Raw genomic sequence first — 27,924 nt, forward strand, 5'->3', positions numbered from 1 at the left:
ATACTCAAAATACATTTCCACCATTTTTACAGTGCTTGGGTTTCTGTGATGCTCATAAACAGTGAAGCTTGTTACTCTAGTCAAGGGTTGTGTACAGGCTGCTAAAGTTAACAGTATCACACCGCCGCACAGTGAACTTTCACCCACTTTTCCACCTTTAAAATAAGGTGAAGGCCTACAGAAAGACACCTGCCAAACAAGCCGACAATACTTGAGCTTTAAGAGAGGAAAGGCTGCAAAACAAGTACATAAAGTATGCAAGGGTGGAAACGCATAGACAGAGATTTCAAGAATTCGATGTTTCTAGGAATCTACTTAACTATGTTTTAAATCTGTGGTGTGTAACTTCTGCAGCAATAGACCTTAGTCAGGGTAGCGCCATATTTAATTTTTGACAGGAATGAAAACGAGGCTGTGAGGGACAGAATACAGTGCGTTCAATGGATTGTACTGTTGTTTAACTACACACCGACTGTTCAGCTTGACGAAACGTCTTTAAGTAGAGAAAAAGAGTTGTGAATTGTGAAAATGATGTGATGTAGGACCTTTACACAGTGGGTGTACATCTATCCCTCACAGCCTTGTTTTCATCTGCGTTAAATTCAGTATGTCGGCTAACCTGACCAAAGTCTATGGCACCAAAGTGAATTGGAAAAATTGTTTCCAAACAGGTTTTCCAACCACTCCTTCCACTCCACCCCAAAGTCACGCTATTGGTTGAGTCATAAGTTTACGTTGCTTAAAGGAACAGTTGTGAAAGAAGCAAAAAAACAATGGTTTTTACACAATGGTAAATTTCTGAATTTAATAATTGGCTCCTTTTCAATTCATGAATGGAATTTGCACTCCACAATACACTGAATGTCTGATGTTGTTTAAGGGACATTAAAGCATTTCTAAAATAAAGATCATCCAGTTGTTAAGTCTGCCATCACACATCACCATTTCCTGGTCCAAATGCTCAGATGAGATCCTGAAAGCAAACAACAAACGGTGCTAATATGCTAGAGATGCACCGATACTAAATTTCTCCACCGATACCGATAGCCGATTATTCAGAGTGATATCTGCCAATACCAATACTGATAGTTTGGGGGTTCTGGCTTTTATACCTTCTTTTAAATTAATTATAATTTCATTATAATTAATAATTAATCATTATATTTTAATTATTATATTTTGAAAATAAAAAAATAAAAACTTTATTCTCTCCATTTCATCAACTTTTTTCAGAGTAACTGGTATCAGTTATAAACAAAAATACATTACTCAAATTAATATTAGCACACATTAACTAAATTCTGAAGATTAAATTAATATATCTTAACTTTCTGAATGTCTGTTGATAACTGTGTGAAAATGTGCTTTTATATTGGTGCAGCTCTATAATATACACGTATATAGTTTCTTGTAGTACAATTGAAAAATCATGATCATAACCTTTACCTCCGCAGCGAAGTCTCAGCTGGAAAGACATTGATTCGTCTTATGAATTGGTAAAATATTAGTGTACGGGACACCGAGATTGCTCATAAACGGCTGTTGAGATATGGCTGATTCTCACTTGAAACACAGAAGAAAGGGCCCGGATGTACATGTAATTAAATATACAAATATATACACATTTCTACAGGTGACAGGTGATTATTGATACTGAGATTTATTAATCATATTATGTAATGTTTCAGAAAATAATAGTTTATTTTGTATGATAACATGTTTATGGATAAATGAAAAGTGGTAAATGTGTATATATGTAGTGAAATATTATTTAATAATGTGATTTTTTTTTCCTAAATATTATTTCATTTTAATTCTACCTCCTTAAATTCAAACAATTCTGCAACTAACCTGTAGTTGCCTATGGCCTACCTAAATTTGCTGTGCACATTAAACTGCATTCATGGTTGTGAAACATCCCAATTATTGACAGAACACTTTGTTTGTTTAATATGTAATATCATGTACCAAACCGAACACTTGGGGCATGTTGTGTCCTGCCTGTTTGATTTCATAGGTCAGGTGTAAGATAAAAGTACCAGCTGGAGGCTTGTGTTTATTATTATTACAATCTGTTTCAGCAGTTTCAAGGATCACGTCCAAGTTTATTGTTATTATTTTATTAGTAATGACAACCACGTCCAGGGTGTAAAAGCCCAATCAGCAGGTGAGGAGTTGTAAGAAGGTGTCATTGTATCAGCACACGCAATAGGGACTGTAGAAATGGCTACATATGGTTATTAAAATATGTGTTCTCACTTGCTTTTACTAAATGAGGCAACACACTGAGTGATAACTAGAATGTGTGGAATGACTGGCAACAACAACTAATGTCTGGTGGCATTAAAATGAGCATATCTACAAATAGCGATTGATGCTGCAAACATCTAATTCTGTGTAACATATCATTTGTAACCTATATAGGCTACAGAATGGTACTATTGCTCATTCTGCTATGATTTTTGGTAGGTATATTATTGAGATTATTAGTAATCCTAAAATGCATGCAATTGGCAGTCTGTGTTAACACCATGCAAAATTCTTATATATATCTCCTAGCATTAAAGCAAATATGCAGATGAAAACAATCCAAATTTCATGGAACTACTTTTCAGTTTTTATCTAAAAATCCTGAAGCTTAAAAACGCCAGTCAACCATCAAGGTCTTTTCAAATATCTGTAGTTCTCCATAGGCTGCTGACATGTCAGTGTTCAAACCATGTGTTATGATTGGCTACTTGTGACACGTGGCAGTCTGTGTCCCGCCCCCCCAATGTGAAGAATGTGGAGAGGGAGGGGCAGGCAATATTTACAAACACTGTTTAAAGAGACAGCTCACAAAACCCGACCTCTGCTGATCATATTACCTGCAGTACATGCACCTGATCCAAAACCAGCCCAGTGACATAACATTTTAAACCGGCACCAATGGAAATCAAAAGAATGATGCAAGCCAAGGAATTACTGTGAAATCATTACTTTATATCTTTAACCACAGCTTGTTTGGCCTTTATTTCCAAATCTTCCAGTGTTATAAAATTCTAACTCTACATTTTGATTTTATTTATTTTTTTTTTTGATTATTTTTACTTTTCTAAATAAACTACATAATCAACAGTATAAATACCTCTGTAAACCCTTATTCTTCTTCAGCAGTATTCTATACAAAATAAAACAACACAAACCATACAAATGATGTCCTCTGGACGAAGATTGTAGATTTATGCGATTTCAAAAGGGACAAGGAATGAGAGGCACTGCAGAGCCATGGCTGGAGCTCCCCCTCTCTGGACGTGATTTGGGCGTAATGGGTGGAGCTAAAAGGTCCAACCACACTCTTAAACTACTCAGAACCCTATCGCTCCCCCCATTAGATCCACAAAGGGGGAGCTGGACGTCATTTTGCTCTGCAGTGAGCTCCACTTGCAAGGAATCTTTTGATAAGACTATCAGCCCAACCCCCACCGTTTCACTTACAGCTCTCGATCTTGTGGAAATCTCTGATTGGTCCAGCTAGCGGAGTGGGCGGAGTCAGGCCGTTGCTACGAGCGCCGTGACATCACAATCAGCTGTTTTGTACGCTCTATATTCTGATCTGCGGATCAGCTGGGCGAAGCAATAACATCACAAACGATATCTGCTGGAAAAAAAACACATAGGTTGCAGATACTACGATTCAAACGTCGTGTGAATCAGAATTTACACGTCGATTTCTTCTAAGAAGAACGACTTTTCCATATTTTTTTGTGAATTTACTACCTCATATAAAAAGAATACCTAAAGCTATGCTTTAAGATTTTTGTTGTTTTTATTGTGTGGTCGTCGCGTTTACAACTTGAATAATTTTGCAGGTAAGACAGGTAAGATGCTGAATATACACATCTCCTTCTGTCTTTTAAAGCGAGATCTGTTTCGTAGCAGAATTAAGTCGGTCTGTGTTGAAACTGCACTAGATCAGACCTGCCTTGTATAATGAAAGCGATAACAACAGCTGTCCATTAACTGTAGAGTAGACTGTCCATAAATGGATCTGTATTGGAACAGTATTTTATTCTGTTGTCAGTTATTACGCGCTCTCATTCCTATCATACGACATCATCATTATTTTGCTCCCGTCATAGATCGCAGCCGTAAACCAAAGCTAGTTTTCTCGACGGTTTTCTGATTTCTCTTCTTACAAAATCCGTCTTAAATAACATTCATATGCCAAAATTGTGTTTTCAAGTCGATGTTTAATGGCAATGGATTTAACTTTTGACATTTTACGTTAGGGGAAAGCTTGTATCTGTAGCAACATTGCTCGTTTCAACCGTCGGTTTTTGATTAAACCAGCTCTATTATTGAATAGAATGTAATTTTTAGGGTTGATGTATACAGTCTGTGGTTATGTGAGTGATTTGAGAGCGCTGGTAATACCCTTGATCCGAGCTGTCATTGCTTTGACCCTTTGCGCTCAGTTTCTCTCTCTCTCTCTCTCTCTCTCTCTCTCTCTCTCTCACTGTTCTTCGCATTATATGCTCATATTCGCTGCTGTTATAAGTTTAGCATTCACGTCCGCTTTTCTGCTTGACTAATTTTCAAATATAAGACCACGGTTGCCTTAGATTCGGACAGGATCATCGGTACACACAGGATTCGATGTTGTTTTTCAAACAGCATCTGTCAGACGGGCTAAAATAATGTTTTATTTATCAGTGCATTGTTATTTTTGATGTATGCATTCGATTTATCTGAAGAAGAAAAAACTATTTTTATACCTTGTTGCAAAAGCCGTATTCATAAACAGTTTTTTTTCTTGTTTCTATCAAAACGACCCTGGTTCCTTTCTGTTATTTCGTACTGTGTCCGCTAGTGTTAAGAGGGCGGGGTCAGTTGCGTCTTCTGCGTCAGCATTCAGCAGTCCATCGGAAGCCCCGACCACTGACGTCAAGATTCATATGGCCTGCCTGTAGGGGAGCCATTGGGACTGATTTTTTTTCTCTCGTTTCAGTGAATGAAAATAAGATTATAAGGTTATGGCATTAAAATAAACGGTTTCTATTTAATTATTTAACACAAGGAAATAAGTTTGGATATAAACTCATCATCACCTCAAAGATAATTGCTAATGTGCATATATGAACATTAGATAAACTTGTAAATGTATGAATAGTTGATGTGATTTTAAATCCCTCTAATGTTTTTAAATTCAATTCATTTTAATTTAATTGATTAATCAGTGCAAATGGATGTGAATGAACTAACAGGCAGAGAGAGAGACAGACAGACAGAATTGTGCAAATATGTTAATATACTGGGTAAATCTTACCCAACCTGTCAAGAACGGGTACTGATCATATTTAATATTCATATTCCAGTCATAGTTAACAAGTACGGTCATAAATTTTAATCCAAAATTATAAAAAAAAAGATGACATTTAATTTTGCATAAAGAATGCTGTGTATTTACGACCATTATGATTTTTTCCACAGTGATATTTTCATGAAAAAGCACATTTCCCTCCAAATACCAATACTGTAATGCTATTACACTATTATATTACATTACAAAATGGCATAATCTGAATACTCGTAGTGCCAGCAAGTCTGTAGTTCTACAGGTTGTTAAATGTTATTTCTATGAAATGTTACTCCAAAATATTTTATGATATGGTTTTCTTGACCATCCTTTCTGTTCTTTTTTTTCTGTCTTTGTCAAACGTAGATCTTTGCACCACAACCAAGTGAGACCTTATATTGTACTGCGCCTTCTCTGAGACTCCTTTGTTACAACAAAAAAGGCCAATACGTCTGTGATCAACCAGCTATCTGTTACATCACTGAAAAAAAAACAACATTAGTCACTATAGTTAATAAAACAGAAAAAAAAAACTTCTAAGGCAGCTATCCCTCAGGAAACAAAAAACTGTGACCTTTGACTTCCGAGGCAGCCATGTTCCAGCGGCTCAGTACTCTGTTCTTTGGAAGCGTGGAAGAAGTTACTCCGGAGCTGAAGGGACCAAAGCCCTGTGTGACTGAGGCTGATGAAGAGGGATGGCTCCTGGTCAATCTGCCTGGTGAGTGTCCTACACAAACAAAGAGAAACACTGTCTGTAATGGGACCTAAATTTATACAGGTTACTAATTAAAGGCAAGGCATAAATTATAGGTAAGGTAGCTTCAACTTTGAAGAGTATTTTGGGGTAACAAGGCAACATTCTATTGTATGTAGTGGATTAATCTATATGAATTTGGAAAACATTGGCTTGGTTTCAAAACCTAGTGAACTGTCTCAATATTTACTGTCTATATAGGCAATTATCTTCTAAGACATTGTCTCCTGTCTATATGTTGAGAGAAATAAAGTGATTAAGTAACACAATTAGTTACTTTTTAGGGAGTAACGCAATATTGTAATGCATTACTTATAATGCATTAACTTTCCCTAACACTGCTTCTAGTATTATACTTCTACACAATACTTCTACACAAGCTCAGTTTTGTGTATTGAGTTCTGAACTGTGCCAGACCGCAATTAATAATGTAAATGCTGCTATAGTATACATTAGCATAATTAGCAAAATTAAGAAATTAGCTTTCTATTTCAGATCATCTACTGTCATACTGTCGACAGTTTAAAAATAGCTGTGTCTGAAATCGCATCATGTCTAGTAGGTACTAGATTTGGTTTGAAACTTCGCGGCCATTAAAAAAGTATGTTCTGTATAGTAGTATGAGAAAGAATATATAGAGTAGTATGAAAGAATATATCTGCCATGTTGCCTCTGTCACATGATCTACCAACATCAGATCATGTTGCGTCGCTTAATTGCCATTCACAAATCCTCTCCTGCTTCAGGGGATATAGTAAAGTGCTTATAGCAGGGGTGTCAAACTCAGTTCTTGGAGGGCCACAGCCCTACAGAGTTTAGTTCCAACCCTGCTCCAAACACACATACCTGTAGTTTTCAAATAGGCCTGAAGGAGCTGAATTAGGTGCATTTAATTAGGGTTGAAGCTAAATTCAGCAGGACTGTGGCCCTCCAGGAACTGAGTTTGACACCTGTGGCTTATAGAATGCACACTCTGGAATCTCGCCGGAAGTCATCCAGGTAGGGCCGTCGCTAGAGGTGAGAAAGGTGGTGACGATTCTCTCCACACCCCCCAGAATGCAATTTCAATCAGGAGGATGTTGAGCCACTCAGCCAAATCATTGGCAAGGGACATTCCTTCACCGTGTTGGCCCTACATGTTTATAACTACCTGAGTGATAATCTGGTTTAATGAACAGACATTCAAAGATAACTTTATTATCCCCTTGAACTCTGAGGTTTGTCACACCCACAAAACATACAGTCATGCTCAAAAGTTTACATACCCCTTGCAGAATCAGCAAAATGTTAATTATTCTAACAAAATAAGAGGGATCATGCAAAATGCATGTTATTTTTTTATTTAGAACTGTCCTGAATAAGATATTTTACATAAAAGATCTTTACATATAGTCCACAAGACAAAAAAAGCTGAATTTATAAAAATGACCTCATTCAAAAGTTTACATACCCTTGATTCATAATACTATATGTTGTTACCTGGATGATCCACGACTGTTTGTTTGTTTTGTGATGGTTGTTCATGAGTCCCTTGTTTGTCCTGAGCAGTTAAACTGCCAAATGTTCTTCAGAAATATCCTCCAGGTCCTGCAAATTCTTTGATTTTCCAGCATCTTTATGCTTTATGCTTAATGTATGATTTTGAGATCCATCTTTTCACACTGAGGACAACTGAGGGACTCAAACACAACTATTAAAAAAGCTGCAAACATTCACTGATGCTCCAGAAGGAAACATGAGGCATTAAGAGCCAGGGGTTTCTTATTTTGTTTAAATATCATATTTTTCTCAATTAGCACTGCCCTTTGAAAGCTACAGAAGATACTTACATGTCTCCCAGAAGACAAATTAAGTACAATTTACCTTTATCTTCAAATTCAAAAAGTCTACACCCCCTGCTTCTTAATGCATTGTGTTTAATTCTGGATCATCAGTGGATGTTTGAACCTTTTTTAATATTTGTGTTTGAGTCCCTCAATTGTCCTCAGTGTGGAAAAATGGATCTCAAAATCATACAGTCACTACTTAAAGGGTTCAAGTATGCAAAAGATACTAGAAAACCAAAGAATTTGCAGGACCTGAAGGAGTTTTCTGAAGAACGCTGGGCAGTTTAACTGTTCAGGACAAACAAGGGTCATGGAACAAACAGTCATGGATCATCCAGGTAAGGACACACAGTATTAAGTATCAGGGGTATGTAAACTTTTGAATGAGGTAATTTTTTTTATAAATTCTGCTATTTTTTTGTCTTGTGGACTATATGTAAACATCTTTTATGTAAAATATCTTATTCAGGACAGTACTAAATAAAAATTTTGTATAAGTTGAGCCAGTGTTGTTATATATCACTAGGTTTTAGAACACAGTCTAAGACTTTATAAAGTAGTACATGGTGATTAGATAGTAATATTTTAAAAGGGTTATAAGAAACTAATGACAGTATTCCTATTCTCTGTGTTTTTCTGTTGTTTCTGTATCCCTTCTCATTTCACCATATTTGATTGAATTCCTTTTACTGGTATGTGTGCTCATGGTACTGGCATCCCCCACTCGCATGGCTTCAACCAAACCTTTCATATTCTGGAAATACACCCTGTTCTGTCTTCTATCACGTCCTACTTCACTTAAGTCGAGGATGGGCCAGAGGCAGCATCAGTAGCACGCCCCCGTCCCCGCAGTGAATGTCATGCATCTCAGATATGTGGCCCCTCTCCTCATACCTGCAGAAATCGCAGGACTAGAGCAGGCAGGACACAGGCAGCACATCCTTCCTCCCCTTCCATCTGCTCTCCTCCTGATCCCGCCTCCTTCTCTCACCTTGAGTCAGTAGAAGTGAATGTGTTGTTAAGCGAGCGGGGCTCGTGCTCCTGTAGTGACTGCAGCATGGATGAGAGCTGGTTTGTCACCCCTCCCCCCTGTTTTACTGCAGAGGGAGCCACAGCGGAGGCTAGTCCCATGGAGGACCTCCTCATCGAACACCCCAGCATGTCCGTGTACGTCTCGCCTGGCCCTCTCCCTCCGGTGGAAGAGAGCACCACCAGTCTGGCTGGCAGTATTAGGTAAATTTCACTCTCACTGTTAGCATACATTTCCACATGTAACACTGTGTTGTAAACAGATGCAATATTTACATTTATGCATTATGTGTTTTCAAACCTGTCCTGGAGGATATCTGACACTTAATTCAGGTCTTGCAGTCTCTACTAATGGGCTGAGTCAGGTGTGATAGATGAGGCATCAGTGCTGGGGGGTCTGAAATCCCCTGATTTAGCAGACTCTTTTATCTAAAGTGACTTACAATAGAGTAGAGGTCACCAACCCTGCTCTTGGAGAGCTACACCCTGAAGAGTTCAACCCCAATCAGACACACCTGAAGCAGCTAATCAAGGTGTTCAGAGTTACTTGTAAATTACTTGGAAGCAGGTGTGTTGGAGCAGGCTTGGATCTGAAGTCTGCAGGAAGGTAGCTCTCCAGGAGCAGGGTTGGAGACCCCTGCAATAGAGGAACATCAGCAATTCATCACAGAGCCGACAATATTTGTAGTAATTCAATTCTAGGTTTATTAGACAGTTAGATATATAGTTAGAGTTTAGCTCAGGGATGGACAACTTCGGTCCTGGAGGGCCACAGTCCTACAGAGTTTAGCTCCATCCCTGATCAGTCTCACCTGTGTGTAGCTTTCTAGTAACCCTGAAGACCTTGATTATCTGGTTTAGGTGTGCTTGATTAGGGTTGGAGCTGAACTCTGCAGGGTAGTGGCCCTCCAGGACCGAAGTTGCCCAACCCTGGTTTACCTCCACTACTAATCAGACCTGAACCAGCTAATCAAGGTCTTCAGGATCACTAGAAACTTACAGGCAGGTGTGTTGGTGCTACACTCTGCAGGACACCCCTGACTTACATCAAATAAAAATCATGCTGAGTATCAAAAACAGGAGGATGATGACTTAATTTTGACTTCCATCCTACTACTCTTCTCATTTCATTTTTACACCATTATGTCCCCATTGTTTCCCATTCTTATTCCTGTCTGCATTGTTCCAGCAGGATGTCTGAATCAGCAATGCCCGCCATGACCAGGAGCAGCATGACGACACGGGTGACCCGGGGAGCGGCTGCACAGGCAGGTGCCCTAGCTAAAGTTACCCAGGTCTCCAGGGTCCAGAGGGCCAAAGCCCGCACTGAGCGTCGGCACCTGGCACGCAATCGCATACAGCGCCAAAACCGTGTGCGTGAACAGGTCCAACGGCGCGCGACCCACACCCGCAACTCCTTCCTGCACCAACCGTGCCAGCGCAACATCTGCCACTGAGGCATCAAAGTTTACATTGAGGGCATTATTACACATAGACACCCCAAGTAACCCATACCTACCAATGAATCCCCTTCCTTCTCAATTGTCCTCATTTTGCTTTTACTCTTTGCTTTTACGTCCATAATTTTATTCAGTTTCATATTAATCAGGTTTGTCCTTGAGCATGAGCCAGTTTATCTTTATCCTTTTCTCACTCTTATCTGGCTGGCAGGCCACCACCAAGCACAATTACTGTCTAAGATGATCCATATATTTGCTTAAATGCCATGTACCTCCTTGTGTGTTCTTGTAACACCTAAATCAGTTTCCCAATCTGGGAGCATAGCTGAAAAGGAGACACATTTTACATACAACATCCCTCTAAATGTATAACACTGACACTTCAGGTACATTAGTGCTATGTGTTGAAATATAATCAGGTTAATTTAGTTTTGCGTAAAAAAGCCGAACATTAAACACATTAACCCTAAAGCCCCAGGTATACTTCATTTTCCGTGTCCCGCTCTGAGCCTTTCAAACTATACTCCTTGGCCGTGAGCGCGGAAAGACGCTTTCTATTGGACTTTTGTTTTCAAGTGCTCAAATCAATCACACGTTCCGTTGTACGTGCACTGTCCACGTGGACACAAAAATTGGGCTGCACACAGACCCTCCTGATGATGAAAATTACATCACATGGACATTGCTCAGACCATTGCAGGAACACGGACGGCCGAAGTTTACTTTGGGCTTAAGATTTTCAGAAGAGATTTGTACCTACCTAGTAATGTCATTTAAAAGTACTACAGCAATGGAATAGTCACTTGAAAACAACAAGAATGGAAAGTATGTAGATAAATGTGTGAGCAAAAATTAAACAGATAAAAGCAGTTGAGAGTTTACACAGCAAGACAAATATAGTGGGATATGTTTGCAAAGAGGTAATTTCAAAGTAGATGTTGCTGCCTGATTTTCAACATTACGGTGCTAACTTTCAAAAGAATTTCAACCCCCAAACAATTTAATTTAATTGATTGCTATTATCTGACCTCTGTTCCAAAACCTAGTGAGCTGCCTATGCAGACAGCATTTAGGAAACACCTTTCATAGTTCTGCAAAGGCAGAATCCTTCCTAGAGAAGACAGTTGCAGTGAAATGAATTATTCAAGGTAGTGGAGAAAGTGGGCAACATCAATTTTATACATACTTTGCAAGGAAAGAAATGCCTCAGTGTATTTAAAAAAAATAGATTTTTTCACACAATATGTATGTGTACTATGCATTTGTTTATATTCGAGCATTGCCTTTCATTAGCTTAGCATCATGTTAACATCAAACTTTATTAAAAATCAAGTTTCTTGAGGCAGCTTAAGGAATCTAGCTCACTAGATTTTGAAACAGAGCCTTTAGTTAAACTGAGGGAGGGAACATCATGGACAGGACTGATACTATGCTAACTTACTAAGAAGATTCATTATTATTTTTCAGTGATCTTTTAGAGATATAGCTGTTTAGGGATATAGCATTTCCCTAAATGTGACGTGAAGCTGAAGTATAGCTCCCTTTCAACATTTGATCTAATAGGAAAAGATCATGGGAGTATCAGGGCAGTGTGCAATGTCTTTACAGGTCACATGATCAACATATAGAACTGAGGAGAGGTTGCCATAGGCTACAGATATAATCGCTTATAGAATGTGCAGGATAGTATAGATTATGACTGTTTATTTGCTTTGTGGAAGATTATTGATGGATGAATCTCACAAAACATGTCAAGAATCTTAAAATGTCCTCAAAATGAATTATACCCCCCCCACACACATATACATATATGTGCTTGCCCATTGATGTAGATGTTTATTTTGCAAAGTTTTCACTGTAGCAAAAAAGGCTTGAAAGTTCCCGTCCAGCACTTAATGCTTGTGTGAGAAATCACTGTGACCACAGAGACAAAGAACGAAATCTTATGACCATTTCTCTGTTTCTCAAATCATCCGTTTTTCAGACGATGTCATTATTTGCATTTCATCATACTTCTTATATTGATTATATGATTGTGATTTACATCTTCATTGTACTCTGATGTTTGTCTGTCAGAGGTTGTTGGGTCAACGCCTCTCTTGTGGCGGACTCGGCGCACATGAACTCACATTAACACGTATGTTGAATCCTAAAATGTGCTCTTCCTCGATAGTCAGCAAATACCCTCAGCACATTTACAGGAAACCACATTGTGATCTATCTTATATGTGTATTCAGTAATGAATAGACTAACAATGGTGCTGAAAGTATATAATTATATGACTGTTTGTACATTTTTTGAGACTTTGAGAAGTTTGCACTGTCATACATTTTATGGAGAATCATGGTATTTAGCAGTATGTTTTCGTTTGCATTGGTGAATGAGATGCCAACATGCATGAGTTGGGGAAAAAAAGCTACCTTAAGAGGTAAACAATTAGTTGCATTCAAATGTATATAATTGCAATCTATTTACAGTTCAGTGTTTGCGTTTTGAAACATCACCTTCCTGTTTTCATGGTATCGTTTAACCGTATGTTGCTCCAAAAACTTGAGTACACTTCTTTCTGCTGGGTATTTTACGATACGAACCAACATTTGTCAATACCACTGTTCATGCATTAGGAGGATTTGATTTTACATGCAATTTTCTTTTATTTCTTCTGTCATTTAATATTTAACCATTTTAGGAATTCTTCTTATAGTCTTTCCTGTCCACCTGCCAAAATCTGTAAAACTATTATTGTAGTAAGCTATCTCTTAACAAAATAATGTAAGTATAATGTAAATCTAAATATGCTTTTATTTCTTTGTTTTCATTTAAAACGGACTGATTCTTCATCATATTGACTCTACAGAGAGAGCAGTACGAATGTCAGTGGTGTATCTAGGAAAAGCCAATGCCTTATAGCCTTACAAGGGTCCTTAACATCATCCACTTGAAGGTCGTCTTCTATTCACATTGTTTCTATGTGTGGACAAGGCAATATCGCGTAATGAACATAAAATCAGTGATCTCTGCCTTCTGAAGAGATCCACCGCTGTTGTTCACCGTCACAGCTGGGCACTGTATACTCTGTGTTATTTTTCTGTGTGTGTGTGTGTTCAACATGATTAATTTAATTTGTGGGACTATAGAATGATGTCCGTGAGAGACTGGTGGAAGCGAGTATAGTTATTGTGATTTGAGAGTGGATTGACTGAAAACATGAAATGAGAAAAAAACAAAAATAAATATGTTGTATTTTTCCTCATATTGTTATTTAGAAGAGATGTTCACCTTAGTAACAAAGTACAAATAGTGTATTATAAAGATTGGTGTCTATGATATCTATGGTGATTGTGCCTTTCACTATTCTGCATGGTTTTCATGATGTGCCGACTGTTTCATCCATATGACATGGGCATCAGAGACCTATGCAAAATACTATGATGGGTTTCCAGCATCCTTTCAGAAATGCAGGTACCAGACAATAACAATAAACACTCAGGATGCAACTGCAATCTAGACTCATTATTTACCTGTGTGCTTATTTCTGTAGAACTGTCTTCATGTACATGACTTGAAAATAAAGCAATGAATACGTTAAAAATAAGTGAATATTAATATTAAATAACTGAAAACAATAAAATAGCCTCTTTATATATAAATATAAAAATCAACAAATATGTTAAAATAAAACAAAACCTCACAAAACGTTTCTTATACAGACATTTCACAGAATACCACAATGCTACCATGGTACATGTAGCTAGCTAGTATTTTGTTTGCGCTGCCTGCTACGTAAAAATAAGGGTTAGCTACAGTGTAAACTTACTTATTACACCGACATTGTCCATTTTTTTGTGAAGCCTCAGTGTGTTTGACGTATATTTAATTACACTGACACACACCTTCTCCAAAGGGTTGATGAACTTGTTCTGCAGGATAAGCGTCTCTTCACTCCGAGGTGTGACGCATGCGCAGTGTTTGATTCATTTAAAGAAATGAATGCACTTATTCTCCAGAACTAATATGTGAAAAAGGAACTGAACCGCACATTTCACCTGTAAGTATGATGGAAAGGCTGGATTTAAAACATTATTGCTTTTGTTTAATTGCTAATGTACGTTAGACTGGGGTCTTTGGCCGTTTTAGACGGCATGTAAGCTAAAATACACAATCTTTGAAGAACATCTCAAGACCGTTGTGTTCTGTTTTATTCCCTTGCTCAGTCTTGGTATTTTGAACAAAATAAGAACGCGTCACACGTACACACCCGCACACCTGCGTCTTTAACATTGCAGTGATGATGTCAGCTGATCCTTCGGGTTTTCTGCTCCGTATCCGTGTGAAAACAGTGAATGTGTAAATCATCTGTTTACATGACACATCTCTGATCTTCGAGTCACGGATGTAAATACAGATGGATGGAAATTAGTCGATGTCGCGTTGAGTGGGCTGTTTAACGCGCATCTCGCCGCGTGCTCCGGTTTATTTTAACGTTGTGTCTGACGAATGAAAGCCCATGCGGATGTATATCAGTCGACACTGATTATTTTGAGATCTTTTGGGAGGTGATCTGTAACACTACAGTGATGTTGTGAAGGGGAACTGATTCATCCAGAAAGCGTCAGCTCTTCATACGCGCATTTCCTGTTTTATATGGTATGATGAGTTGTTTTATTATAGCATATCGACTAATTTTCATGACAAATTGTTGTTTCTAGATATCGCCTGTTGACAGACGATGCTGTCGATAGTAGCTAAACGAACATATACCAGGCCTTCATTGCTGTCAGTGAATAAAAGATATGGAGGGAGGCCTGTGATATTATGTTATACTAGAAGTGTTAAATTCTGATTTCAGATCAGTTTTGTATTGGAGTTTTGTGTTATATTGTGAATTTAGTGCAGGGATCAATGTCAGAGGTCATTCTAGTTATAATAAAAGGGACCGTTTACAAAATGCATTTTAAAACTTTTTTTTCTTTAAATAAACATAAAGATTTTTTAATGCATTAGTGAAAAATGTATTTTAGGTCTGTATCTGGTCTTTATTTTTTCACTATTTCAATTAGCTCTTGTCTCTGTGTTGTGACATTTAAAAAAAAAAAAAGTCATGTAGTCTATTTGTAAATATGGTCATAAAATTGCATACCTGGTTAATATAAAAGGAGAAGCAAAATGCTGTGTAAAGAAATTGTTTTAGGTGGAGAGTTGCTTGTCCTCTACCCATAATTATGTACATAAACATGCAGTCAAACTAAGGCAAATAAAAGTAGCTAATAGATCGACACGAGGCAGAAAAATCCTGTATATCCCGGATGAAACTCTAGAACCGGGGTATCCAGTCCTTCTCCTGGAGATCAAGTACATTTATTTATATACACTGCCCAGCCAAAAAAAGTCAGTGTTTGGGTTTAAATAGGCAAATGCTTAAGAGTCTATGATTGGATCATTATTACTCTGATTATTGTTTATAGCATGTTATATGTTTGGCAACAGCTCTTTTATTTCATTTAATTTCTTAAACAACCATGTCGGAAGCTGATAATGGCATATTCCAGGATGACAAAGCCAAGATTCATCAGGTTCAAAGTGTGAAAGAATGGTTGGGATGGAGCATGAAGATTAATTTTCACACATGAATTGGCACCTCTGAGTCAAGACCTTAAATTCATTGTGCTGGAGTAGACTTTACAGAGTGCTTGACTCTTGTATTGTCAATACAAGTTCTTGACCAAAAATTGTGTGTGTGTCTGTTTTTTGGTTTTGGCCTACAAAAATATGTAATCCTTGCAACACTCTGTATGTTATCGAAAATAATTGTGCTATGAATTTCCAGCATAATGAATGCAGAACTATGCTGAATTTCATGTCCTCCTGTATTGGTGATTTCAGGTAAATCATGTACACTCCGGCAGCCGATACGGGAGTGACAGTGGTTGAGAAGGATGCAGCTCTGAACAGTGCATACTCACCTGTGGACTACATGAGCATCACTAGCTTCCCAAGACTACCAGAAGATGATGTTTCAGCCGACAACACCCTCAAATCACGCAAAGACGATGATAACTTCCTCAGTGAGCAGGACACGGGTAAATGCATTTGATCATAGTACTGCTTGAGTGTCTGATTAGGCCCTGAGCGGTCACCCATAACTGCTCACTTCACATCATGCCCTGAATTCTGTCCTGTCTCTCCATGTAGAGCCTGATCTGTTTCTGAATTCAGCCCGACTGCAGCGGCTGCCCTCTTCTGCCTCTGACTTGGCCAGGCATGACATCTCTCCACTGAGAGAGACCACCAGAGACCCGCTGGCACAGGATTGCGCATGCACACGTGATGGCCTGACCGTCATCATCACTGCCTGCCTGACCTTTGCCACCGGGGTCACCGTGGCCCTCATAATGCAGATCTACTTCGGAGACCCACAGGTGCTGTGAATCACACAGGAGCAAAGAGATTAATACAAAATAAAAGCAGTTCATTACATATAGCCTTTTTCAGTGTTGGTTAAGCACTGGTTTAGAAAAACAGAGTTGTATGCCTATTTAATTAAATAAATTATTGTTTTAATCATTTTTATCTATATGTTGCCAGGGTTGGAAGTAACTATATGTAGTTAGGATTTGGTATGGTTGGTAGTTTTATTAGAGTGTTGATAAAGGTAAGCAAGATTGGTAGTTAGTAGGGTGGGTAATTTTTGTTAGAGTGTTAATCAAAAGTAAACAGAGTTGATTGTTGGTTAATTGGGTAGTTTATTTTAGAGTGTTAATCAAAGGTAAGCAGGGTTGGTAGTTGGTTAGTTGGGTAGTTTATTTTAGAGTGTTAATCAAAGGTAAGCAGGGATGGTAGTTGGGTGGGTAGTTGTTTTAGAGCGTTCATCAAAGGTAAACGGGGTTGATTGTTGGTTGGTTGGGTAGTTTATTTTAGAATGTTAATCAAAGGTAAGCAGTGTTTATAGTTGGTTAGTTTATTTTAGAGTGTTAATCAAAGGTAAGCAGGGATGGTAGTTGGGTGGGTAGTTGTTTTAGAGAGCGTTCATCAAAGGTAAACGGGGTTGATTGTTGGTTGGTTGGGTAGTTTATTTTAGATTGTTAATCAAAGGTAAACAGGATTGATGGTTGGGTGGGTAGTTTTTTTTAGTGTTAATCAAAGGTAAACAGGGTTAAAGGTTGGGTGGGCAGTTTTTTTAGCGTGTTAATCAAAAGTAAACAGGGTTGATGGTTGGGTGGGTGGTTTTTTTTAGAGTGTTAATCAAAGGTAAAAATGGCTGATAGTGGGTAGTTTTTTTAGAGTGTTAAAGGTAAACAGGGTTGGTAGGTTTTTTAGAGTGTTAATCAAAGGTAAAAATGGTTGATAGTGGATAATTTTTTTTTAGAGTGTTAAAGGTAAACAGGGTTGATAGTTGGTAGGGTGGGTAGTTTTTTTTAGAGTGTTAAAGGTAAACAGGGTTGGTAGTTTTTTTTTTTAGAGTGTTAACCAAAGGTAAACAGGGTTGATAATTAGTAGGGTAGTTTTTTTTTTTAGAGTAATAACCAAAGGTAAGCAGTAGTTGGTGTGATTGGTATTTATTTGTTTGTTTGTTTGTTTTCTTCTAGCTTTTCTAGGGACCTGAGATGCAAATTAGCATATGGTATATTTTCTATGTACAATGCAAATGTTTAATTTTTTACAACCACATTTTTGGGTGCCTTTCTGGTTTTAGTGAATGATACCTCATATTGATTTGCTCATTGAGAAAGGTGTGCTATTACTGTTCTGTCCAACGAAATGTATAGTTTTTTGGCTAGTGTAGGATAAATTCCAACTTCTATTCCAATAGAACTTTTACTTATATTTTACTTCTTTCCTCAGGTGTATAATCAAGCTGCAGTGGTGACAGATGTGGCCCGCTGCACGTCTCTTGGCTTTGATGTTCTGGGCAAACAAGGATCCAGCGTTGATGCTGCCATAGCCGCTTCCCTCTGCCTGGGCATCATCCATCCCCACACCTCAGGCATCGGCGGGTACGAGCACTAGTTCTGTCTTTAACAAGAGTCTTTTTTTATTTTGTAAGGGAAACTTCAAAGGGATGGTTCATCCAAAAATGATAATTAGTAAACAGAACCTAAAACATGCTTGTGTGGTTGAGCTGCTATTGACCATATTTGATGAGCTCTATGAATGTGCTTTGATCAATGTGAATAAAAGTCTAAATTAAATCTGTTTATCATATAAACCGATCATGTCTCTTCAGAAGTCTTGGATTAAACTGCTCCATTCATATAGATTACTTTTACAATGTCTTTATGAACGTTTTCAAGTGTAAAAGTTTGGTGTAATGGATGGTCAATGGATCATTTGTGTGTGAGTAAACGATGACAAAATTTTGATTTTTGAGTGAACTAACCCTTTAAAGATTACAAGCTAGAGAAAAGTAGAAACAGGGTTCCCACTAACATGGAAAAAACAACATATCATGGGATTTCAAAATTGTGATATACACTAGAAAAGAAATGGAAATATGCAAAATATAATTTATTTATTTATTTATTTTTGCTCTGCTGTAAAATATTTTAAATATCTGTTTGTGAGTGATTGTCTAAAGTAAAACTTGCTCAGAAATCAATGTGAAATTGTGTACTCTGTCTCCGTGTAAATGTTATTTCAAAAGTCTAGCCAGAAATCTCTGTTAAAGGATTTTTTTTTTTTTTTTAAATCCTTCTACATTAAATCACAAATAGCTGGAAAGGTCATGGAAATTCACTGGTCAAAAGTTCCAGGAAGCCTAAAGAAGGTTTTATAAGAAGGCATGTGTGCAAGGATAGAGAAATTGATTTTGTGGGTGAGTCATCAAAAACAGTAAATGACTCTATCTTGCTTTCTTCTCAGTGGTGGCGTGATGCTTGTCCATGACATCCGAAACAATGAGAGCCGGATCATTGACTTCCGTGAGATGGCACCCTCTGGTATTCACGAGGACATGATGTTAAATCTTAATCAAAGGGTAAAGCGTTATTTTGATCTGCTTTCATCTTGGCTTAATGTGCGTCATATGATGATGTTAAAAATCCGAAGCAAATTAATAAGTGCAAGTGTTTGCACAAACACTGTATCTGCTCTGTGCTTGTTCTACAGTCACTGATGTGTCTCTTTCCGTCTGTTAGTCAGGTCTGTCAGTGGCTGTTCCAGGCATGCTTAGCGGACTACATCAAGCTCATCAGCTGTATGGAAGGTACAGTTGTGTACTCTCACACAGCATGTAGAGTTTTGACTATTGGCATAAAGTTTGGTCCGCACTTTAGCTTATTTTGACTAGGAACCACCCACTTAGTCAGAAAGAGGCTTGCACATGTAAAGCGACCAATCACAGGTTACTTTCTCACAAACAATGTGTCCTAACCAGGTGAATCGTATCCAGATTCCAGTGAGAGATACTTTTTCTGTCTGCACTGATCAAAATCACAGCCAATCAGGAACACTGAGTGAGCTGAGGAACGTAAAATAGATGCATGAAACACATTTCTCCAGATGGCTTCTTTTTAAAGTGCCCATATTATGCTCATTTACAAGTTAATGATTTTATTTTTTGGGGTCTCCTAGAATACATTTACGTGATTTAAGCTTTAGAGTTCAAAAAACAACATATTTTTCTAATACTGTATGTTGCTGCAGCACCTCTTTTCACCTTCTGCCTGAAATGTTCTGTTTTAGTTCCTGTCTCTTTAAAGCCCACCTTTTCAATTTACGTTTCAGTGAACGCAAAAAACAAAAACAAAAAAAAAACTGTTTAGTCTAGGGCAGAATATGAAAATATGTCAGTAAAACGCATTTCACATGTACACACAGAACGAGCATGAGAGCCTTTTTTTGTGCTGAGCATCTAGATGAGTTTAACAACACTCGCAGCGCGAATCACAGTTCATATCCAGACCGGAGCGAGCGTGTTTCAAGTTTTTATGGACATATTTCATCTACTCTAATGCTCCAAATGTGAACCAGCGCCGTATATGCACACATATTCAATCACGTCTTTTTAAATGAAATGTATATGTGCATTATACAGTGGTACGTCTGATCATGAACACAATAACACGATGGATTACTTAAGTAAACAGAACTTTGTTGTCATAGGGTTATATTAAAAAAAAAAATAATACAGCAAAGTTCCCCCAACTCTTATTTTTTAACAGTATGTGTCTGTGTAATGAGTGTTGTAGGTCTGTGTTTTATTAATCTCGTGTAGCCAGAGCTTCAGACTGACTGCAGAGTAAAGTAACTTTCATTGACCAAGAACCGCCGAGTGGCCGTCTGACTGACATGTAAAGCAACCAATCACAGTTAGTTTTGTTCTGTGTCATGTTTAGGGGCGTGAAAATATAAAGTCGATGTCTCTACGATAACAGACCGGCGTGCATCTAATAAATGATTTATTCAAAAATGTTGTACAAGTTTACTGCAACAATGGTGCTGCAAACTTCACATACTTTTTTTTTAAAAAAAATCCTGTGTTTAGTTGATCTTGGTAAGCGCTCATTGTCGCAGTTGTAAACACGGTGGCTTTTCTCTTCCATGCGGGGGTTTGGCATCACAACGGCTTTGTTTCCGGGTGGATTATTGATAATGTACCATAAGTCTCCCCTCCAACCCCCAAGGTGGGTCTTGAGATCATGCTTGTCTAGGTGGGTCCTGGAATGGAAAAGTTAGAGCATGTGTTGGAAATGTAACACCCTTTACCATAATGGGTTTTCAGCTTCCGGGGCTTTATGAGCAGCTGTAAACCATATTATATCAGTGCTGTTGGTCTTGGAAGTCCATGCAATGTTTTTTGCCCTTGCAGTGAAAAAACAAAACAAAAAAACAGCATCATCTTAAAAGAAAAGAATCACTTACCCAACTGTTTTTTGAGGACGGACCAAAGCAGCCAGTAGGTGGGCATTATACAAATGTGTTACACGTAGCTACGTCACAGAAATAATGGAAGAACTGCAAACAGGGCGTTTCAGGCAGGTTCAAAATCTAGTCATCCAGTGTTTAGGAATCCACATGAGGGTGAAAGATTTCAAAGTGCATATTTAGCAGCAGTTTCAAGTTGGTCACACAGATTCGCCATGTTTACCATCAGAAAGCTGCTTTGTTTGAAAGTGACTTCTGTGTGAGCTGTGCTTCATACATCGCTATACTATTGACAGTAGACAATGGACCTCTTTTTTGCCTGTGAAATCTGCATGTTTTAAAGTAGCAGAATTAAAAAAAAACTTATGACCAGTCTTAAAGAAAAACTATAAGCTTGCTAACTTGTAAGAATAATCTAGGCATTTTATCCACCTGGGGCCGGTTGCATAAACCACTAAAACTAGTCTTACAAGTTAGTCATCAAATTTTGTTCATAACATTTTTAAGTCAGTTACGTAAAAATGTAGATTGTCCTAATTTGATACTAAATAGTAAGATTGACTGCCCCTTGACTAACTGCTAGTGGGTCATACTAGATCTTGAGACACATAATGGCTATGTTTATGCAACTGGCAGGAAATGAGACTTCTACTTGTGGTTTTGTGATATTGTGGTTAATTTTAAAGTCTTATAGATCATACTGTGCACCCACTTGAAGTTGCGCACAAACAAATAGTAGACTTCTTTGTGAGTAATAGAGAGTTATTTTTCATATTTTTATCAATTCTCACTTTAAATGATGGCTAATGGAAAACAGCTTCACATTGTAGCATGTTCCCTCTCCTCTAGAATGTCGTGGAATGATGTCATCACTATGGCTGCAGACGTGGCAAGGAATGGATTCAACATTACGCATGAGCTGGGTGAGAACACAACACACACGTGACACACATCCCTAAAGTCTACAGGAAGTGTCTGTACACAGTAGGGCTGCTGTCATAGTACCAAAAATTTCAGTAGTCTTTACCTATACCAGTAAAATTTTGCAGTTCTCTGTACTTATTTTGGTACCAGAGCGAAAACTGTTGAATTAAGTACTTTAAATATGTTTGTCCCTTTTTTTTCTTGTCCGTTGGTTATCACTGTCAATCATCGCTGTTTCAAATTCAATCGCGCATTTAAGTTCCCCTGTAGTTAATAATTTTATCCCTTAAAACTCATCTTTGATTACCAAAATGACATATTTAAACGTTTTTCCTATGAAAATAATTTCTTTATGCCTTAAATAGCTTGAATGTAACTCTACACCCTTGCTTCATTTAGTATACGCGGTCAGAGATCAGAGATCCACTCAGTCAACTTTACTGTAGTAAATGCTGCACAATGTTAAGTGGAAATACTGGTTTAATTCAGCCATATGTGTTCGAACCAGAAACTGATTCAGAAGAAAAAGTGGAAGAGCGAATTATACAGGCTCATCTACAAGTCGATGTATCAGAATGGTAATGCTTTTTATGAATCGCTCTCTACAACATCGGACGCATAATATGATTAGCCTTTTGCTTGGCTACATTATCAAACAGCTAATAATGTGTTGCTAATGTTACACAAACCATGCTCCCGTTCCCAGTCTCAGAGTCAGACAGCTTCCTTCTAAATATCAGTATCCTTACAAATGCTTTGAACAACTTAGAACATCAGTGGAGAAAGGCATATAGTTCATCATAACATCGTAATATACATCATATACATAATTCACCCACTATATTTCTAAATGTACACGATTTTTCATATCAACAGAAAAATTACCTGGCTTCTCTTGACACTCTCCTGCTTTGCAGCATAGTAATGATATGCTAAAGACCGCCCACACGTTGACGTGATTGGTTACAACATGTTTGTGATGGTAGGAAATGGGGGCGATTTCAAACAGCGATTTCGGGACTGCAGTTTTAAGCAGAGGTGTAAAAAGTACTCAAAAATGTTACTCAAGTGAAAGTACAAGTACTGAGTGAAAATTTTACTCAGTTAAAAGTAAAAGTATCTGGCCAGAATCCTACTTGAGTAAAAGTAAAAAATTACCATATTAAAATTGTACTTGAGTATTAAAATAGTAAAAGTAACAGCAAGAATGAAAACTAGAGATTCTTGTTTAAACTTTTAATCTCTAAAAACATGAAGTGAATGAACCACATACAAGGTTTTATCCTGCTTTAGAACTGTTTGTATTTAATTGTATTTAATTTTCAAACTATAAGACTACTACCTAATGCCAGTATGCAACATGCTACTCAAAGTTGTAAAATCTCAGATTTAACTTAAGCAGAAGCTTATTTTCAAAATTGTGAGTGTCAAGCCTAGCTCTTTTGGGGCTGAAAAGCAATCCTGCAGTGCTGAAAAGCCTCTCACAGGCAGCCGATGCAGGAAGAGGTGTATTAGTCTTGATAGAGAGGCTGCAAATAGCAGGGAACGTGAGCAGAGACTCCCTGGTGTCTGAAACACAGGCCAGATATCATCCAACTCTTTGCTGGCTTCATGTGTTGTCGGTTTCAAAGAAGCGAAAAAATATTCATCATCAGATGAACTGTTGGCCACGGGTGCTCTTGTTGGCCATGGGTGCTCTTGTTGGCCATGGGTGCTCTTGATCCTGTGGCTGATTTTGGACTGTGTTCGCAGCTGAATCACGTTCTTCCTCCATTTTCTTCCACTGATTGACTGTTATAATTTCTCTAATTTCCAGGTCAAGGTGCTGTGCATTGTGGTAATTGATGCGACATGACTTCACGTCCAAAGGACCAATGAACATGTCTGACCAATTTCATGGAATGTGAAAACGAATCTCATTGGCAGAATAAACAACATTTAAATTAAACTGGGCATTAGCACAATTCAATTGGTTTGGTAATAGCAAGGGAAAATGGAATGAAGTGATCTCCAAAAAAGAAGTACTTTTGACTGTAAATAAAATTGTAAGGAGTAAAAAGTACTTTCTTTTCTTAAAAAATGTAATTAAGTAAAAGTAAAAGTATTGATTTTTAATTGTAGTCAAGTAAAAATCCCCAAAAATAATACTTAAGTACAGTAATCAAGTAAAATTACTCAAGTACTTTACACCTCTGGTTTTAAGGAGAAAATACTCAGCAATGGTGTTGACTAATGAATTTGCACATGGTTTGTATTAAAGCATATTAAAAACACCACATGTAAACAACGTTAACTTGATTTTCACCACAGGGGGTCTTTAAATACAGTTTGCATTATAGTGCGGACTATTCTGACTAACTGACTGACTAGCACCTCTGATTGGCCATTGCGTTCACGCACTCAACAGATATGATTGTGATTGGCTACATTGCTCAACGCTTGTAAAAACAAGCTGTAAATAGAAACCTTTGACGCTCGGAGAGCACTCAAACAAACACAAACGAGAGCGTTTGAAAGCAGCGGTTATCAGCGAATACCGTATATACCCGTACCACCGATACTGCAGAAACGCCGGCACTGTCAACTCAAAAAGTTTTGTTTGGTAGTGACTGGTACCAGTAGCACCAGTACATTTGACAACCCTAGTATGCAGGCTTGGAAAGTAAGGCTTGGTGACGACAGCTGAAAAGAAATTCCTTTTCAGAGGAATGTGTAGTATGAAAAGTAAATGTGTGAATTTTTGTTTTTATGTTGATTTTAAAGCAGTTTGGTGTAAGTTCCTTCATCTTTCCACAGCTGATGCGTTGTCTAAAGTGAAGGAGCAGAATGTGTCGGATACATTCAGAGATCTGTTCCTGCCTAACGGTCAGGTTCCACTCGCTGGACTTTTCGCTAAACGGCTGGATTTAGCTGCCATTTTGGACAAGATTGCAGCCAATGGAATATCAGAGTTCTACAGTGGGAATCTGACTCAGGAAATGACATCAGTGGTATGTCTCTTTTATATACTATTATAGTATTTATTAATATTTTTCGTTTTTATTTTAAATGCTTTCAAACACTGCCATTTTAACCATTTTGCAGATAAGTTCTTTGTGCTACCAATAAATAACAGCACAGAACATATTATAATAGTAACATTATTATGTGTTTTTGTGACCAGGTTCAAGCTAAAGGAGGTGTACTGACAGAGGATGATTTCAAAAACTACTCTACTATCATACAGAAGCCACTGCAAACTCTTTACCAGGGTAAATGGCCATTTCATATCAAGTTTATACCAAGCAGCTCTAAAAGAAACTATAGGTCTTTAAAATGTTTGTCTGTTGCAGTTTATTACTTGATTAATTGCAGTAGTTTAGGTCTCTGTTGACCTTCACAGATGTGAAGCAGAAACTCCAAACAGTAGAGCAATAAAAAAATAAAAAAAACCTGCTTTAGCTTTAGCCTGTATCAATTTCATAAGTAGTGCACAATTATTGTTGCTATTTGACTTCTCAGAACTGGGTGGACAAGAATTGCAGGTGGAAGTTCAGCAGTATTTTATAAAGTACACAATAGCCATTCTTAGGTAAAGATATCTGTATGGAAATTGACTGAATTAAAAGTTGAAGTAGTCCATTAAAGAAAATACTCAAAAATAAGTATGACCTGTTAAGTTTCATTGATTCATTGAAAACACTCAAAATTTGGTTTACACATTACTATCACTGAGTCATCTGTGCAGTTCTGTTGTTTTCTGTGGTTTACAATCATCAAAAAGAAACAAAAAGGTCAAGAAAGATTTTTTTTTTTTTTTTTAAATGTAGTGAAGTGTAAGTCAACACAAACATTTACAGTAACTGAGTTCCTCTACACCTCTGCTATTCAGACACATGAATTAAGTTGTAAATTCTACACATGAGAATAACATAGAGGGCCACTGTATGACATGCAAATAGTAAAATGAGCAAAAGTAGAGCATAAAGTAGGTAGTTCCATTTCTGACTCCTGATTGGATGATCTGTATTTGAAGCCGTTTCAAAACGCACACCTGTGACCACACATTACATGTTAATGTGCCAAGTTCCTGTCTTGCTTGGTAACCTTAAACAATCCACAGTTGACTAATGAAATGTTATTTATTTCTTAAGAGAACCATTTTCTCTGTTGTACTCACTATAATGATTTCTTGTGGCTTATTGCTTGATGAATAAAAATAAAACTGCGCTCTCAATTAAACATAACATTTTACCAAGGGTGCGGCAACTAGCCTTAGTTCAAGGTACAATTTCCTCAAAATGGAGAACATAAAGTCAATAATTACTCACAGGTGAAAATAGTGACAATCAGTGTTCAATAATTAACGAGATCTTGAACAATTAATACAATTGAGATCACAGACATATCATCCAAAAAAATCCACCACAGCACAATCAAGAATCCAATATACAGACCAAACATATTCACCAAATATACTCACAGCTATAGACATTCCCATATCTGCATACACACACTTTACATTTGCAAGTTTAGCTTCAATTTTAATTACATACATAACCAATTTGATGCTTCTCACTTCAAAGTGTTGATGAGTTGAATATTGTCTTATGAAAACATCATTAGTTATATTTAGACTAGACTACAGACTGCCTGTCTTTTCTTCAAGTCATTGATGGCTCAGTTCTCCAGTGAGATCAACACCTGTCTCGACAGTCTTGAGTGCCTCAGCAGTATTTTAATTGAAAGGTTCACAGTGCTTTGCCTTACATTCCTCTGTCAGGCCACCAGGTGTTTGTTCCTCCTCCACCCCACGCGGGAGCCGCCCTCCTCTCCGCTCTCAACATCCTGGACGGATTTAACATCACAAGCCAGGTGTCCAGGAGTCAAATTTACCACTGGATAGCTGAGGTACTACAGCGCTTTAACTCACTTCACATTACGTGTGATTTATTGCTTTTAACAGTGATGTATTTGATCAGATTATTGTCTGCTTGCTCTTTCCATTATGTGTTTTGAGCTGACTAAAGAGTTTCCTCTTCTATTAGATGCAGGCTTTTACAATATGCTTTACTCTGGGTTAACATCTTTTTTTTTTATACCCAGGTTAAGTGGAGTTTTTGCCTAGTTGAGCTAGTTTTGATTGACACTGTGAGTGGGGAAAACAAAATTTGGGCTGATTTACGATGCTTTTGGAGGGTTTTATTAAAATGTAACATTAAAACATGCCAGAGCTTAATCAAGTAACTTTAATTTATATAGCGCTTTATACAATATGGATTGTTTTAAAACAGATTTACAGTGACAAACAGGAAAATGATGATTCAATGATGCAAACAGTTCAGTTCTGCTGTAAAGCAGCTCTAAAAAGAAAATAGTAAACAGTCATTATTCAGTTGAAGTCAATTTAGTGTTGATTCAGTTTGGTTCAATAACTGTGTAAAGTTCATCAATTATTGAATGAGTTCAATTCATCTATAAAGCAGCTCTGTAGAAAATAGTCAATAATATTGATGAATATTAAAGGGTTTGTTCATCCAGAAATTAAAATTCTGCCATTACTCACCCTCATGTCGTTCTACCTTAAGACCTCCGTTCCTCTTCGGAACACAAATGAAGGTCTTTTGAATGAAATCGGAGCGATTTCTGTCCCGCCATTGACAGTCCACACAACTACCACTTTGACACTTCAAAAAGTTCATACAGAGATTGTAAAACTAATTCATATGAATCGAGCAGTTTAGTCCAAA

General features: G+C 37.6%; 2 protein-coding genes across 5 annotated transcripts in view; both read left to right on the forward strand.

Annotated features, from left to right (window-relative positions):
* Positions 1 to 3,465: 3,465 nt before the first annotated feature.
* LOC127504608 (tumor protein p53-inducible nuclear protein 2) lies at positions 3,466 to 13,911 on the forward strand. 3 transcript variants are annotated; one of them, XM_051879422.1, is made up of 4 exons: positions 3,466 to 3,851; positions 5,705 to 6,056; positions 8,722 to 9,151; positions 10,137 to 13,911. In XM_051879422.1, the coding sequence occupies exons 2-4, from the start codon at positions 5,933 to 5,935 to the stop codon at positions 10,402 to 10,404; spliced, it is 822 nt and encodes a 273-aa protein (XP_051735382.1). In that variant the 5' UTR covers positions 3,466 to 3,851; positions 5,705 to 5,932; the 3' UTR covers positions 10,405 to 13,911. The 3 variants fall into 3 exon arrangements, with proteins under 3 accessions (XP_051735382.1, XP_051735381.1, XP_051735383.1); XM_051879421.1 differs by having other exon boundaries at positions 3,471 to 3,860; XM_051879423.1 differs by having other exon boundaries at positions 3,570 to 3,860; positions 9,022 to 9,151.
* A 378-nt stretch (positions 13,912 to 14,289) lies between these two features.
* LOC127504600 (glutathione hydrolase 7) overlaps positions 14,290 to 27,924 on the forward strand; it is a 28,076-nt gene continuing 14,441 nt past the window's right edge. Inside the window, exons 1-10 of one of the 2 annotated variants that reach the window (XM_051879410.1) lie at positions 14,290 to 14,456; positions 16,292 to 16,488; positions 16,601 to 16,827; positions 18,251 to 18,402; positions 19,268 to 19,382; positions 19,543 to 19,610; positions 22,121 to 22,194; positions 24,992 to 25,185; positions 25,359 to 25,446; positions 26,958 to 27,085. In XM_051879410.1, coding sequence (XP_051735370.1) covers positions 16,299 to 16,488; positions 16,601 to 16,827; positions 18,251 to 18,402; positions 19,268 to 19,382; positions 19,543 to 19,610; positions 22,121 to 22,194; positions 24,992 to 25,185; positions 25,359 to 25,446; positions 26,958 to 27,085 — 1,236 coding nt within the window. In that variant the 5' untranslated portion in view covers positions 14,290 to 14,456; positions 16,292 to 16,298. Of the gene's footprint in view, positions 14,457 to 14,673; positions 15,056 to 16,291; positions 16,489 to 16,600; positions 16,828 to 18,250; positions 18,403 to 19,267; positions 19,383 to 19,542; positions 19,611 to 22,120; positions 22,195 to 24,991; positions 25,186 to 25,358; positions 25,447 to 26,957; positions 27,086 to 27,924 lie in introns of those variants that run through there. The other variant, XM_051879409.1, reaches the window with a different exon arrangement.

The sequence above is a fragment of the Ctenopharyngodon idella genome, chromosome 22 (assembly GCF_019924925.1).
Source record: "Ctenopharyngodon idella isolate HZGC_01 chromosome 22, HZGC01, whole genome shotgun sequence".
NCBI classification, from domain to species: domain Eukaryota; kingdom Metazoa; phylum Chordata; class Actinopteri; order Cypriniformes; family Xenocyprididae; genus Ctenopharyngodon; species Ctenopharyngodon idella.

What these genes read in the sequence shown, in the direction of transcription:
- LOC127504608 (XM_051879422.1), top strand. Translation starts at nt 5,933, where the DNA reads ATGTTCCAGCGGCTCAGTACTCTGTTCTTTGGAAGCGTGGAAGAAGTT. An exon ending in GCTCCTGGTCAATCTGCCTG is followed by an intron (nt 6,057 to 8,721) that starts GTGAGTGTCCTA and finishes ACTTCACTTAAG; the next exon opens with TCGAGGATGGGCCAGAGGCA. An exon ending in AGTCTGGCTGGCAGTATTAG is followed by an intron (nt 9,152 to 10,136) that starts GTAAATTTCACT and finishes GCATTGTTCCAG; the next exon opens with CAGGATGTCTGAATCAGCAA.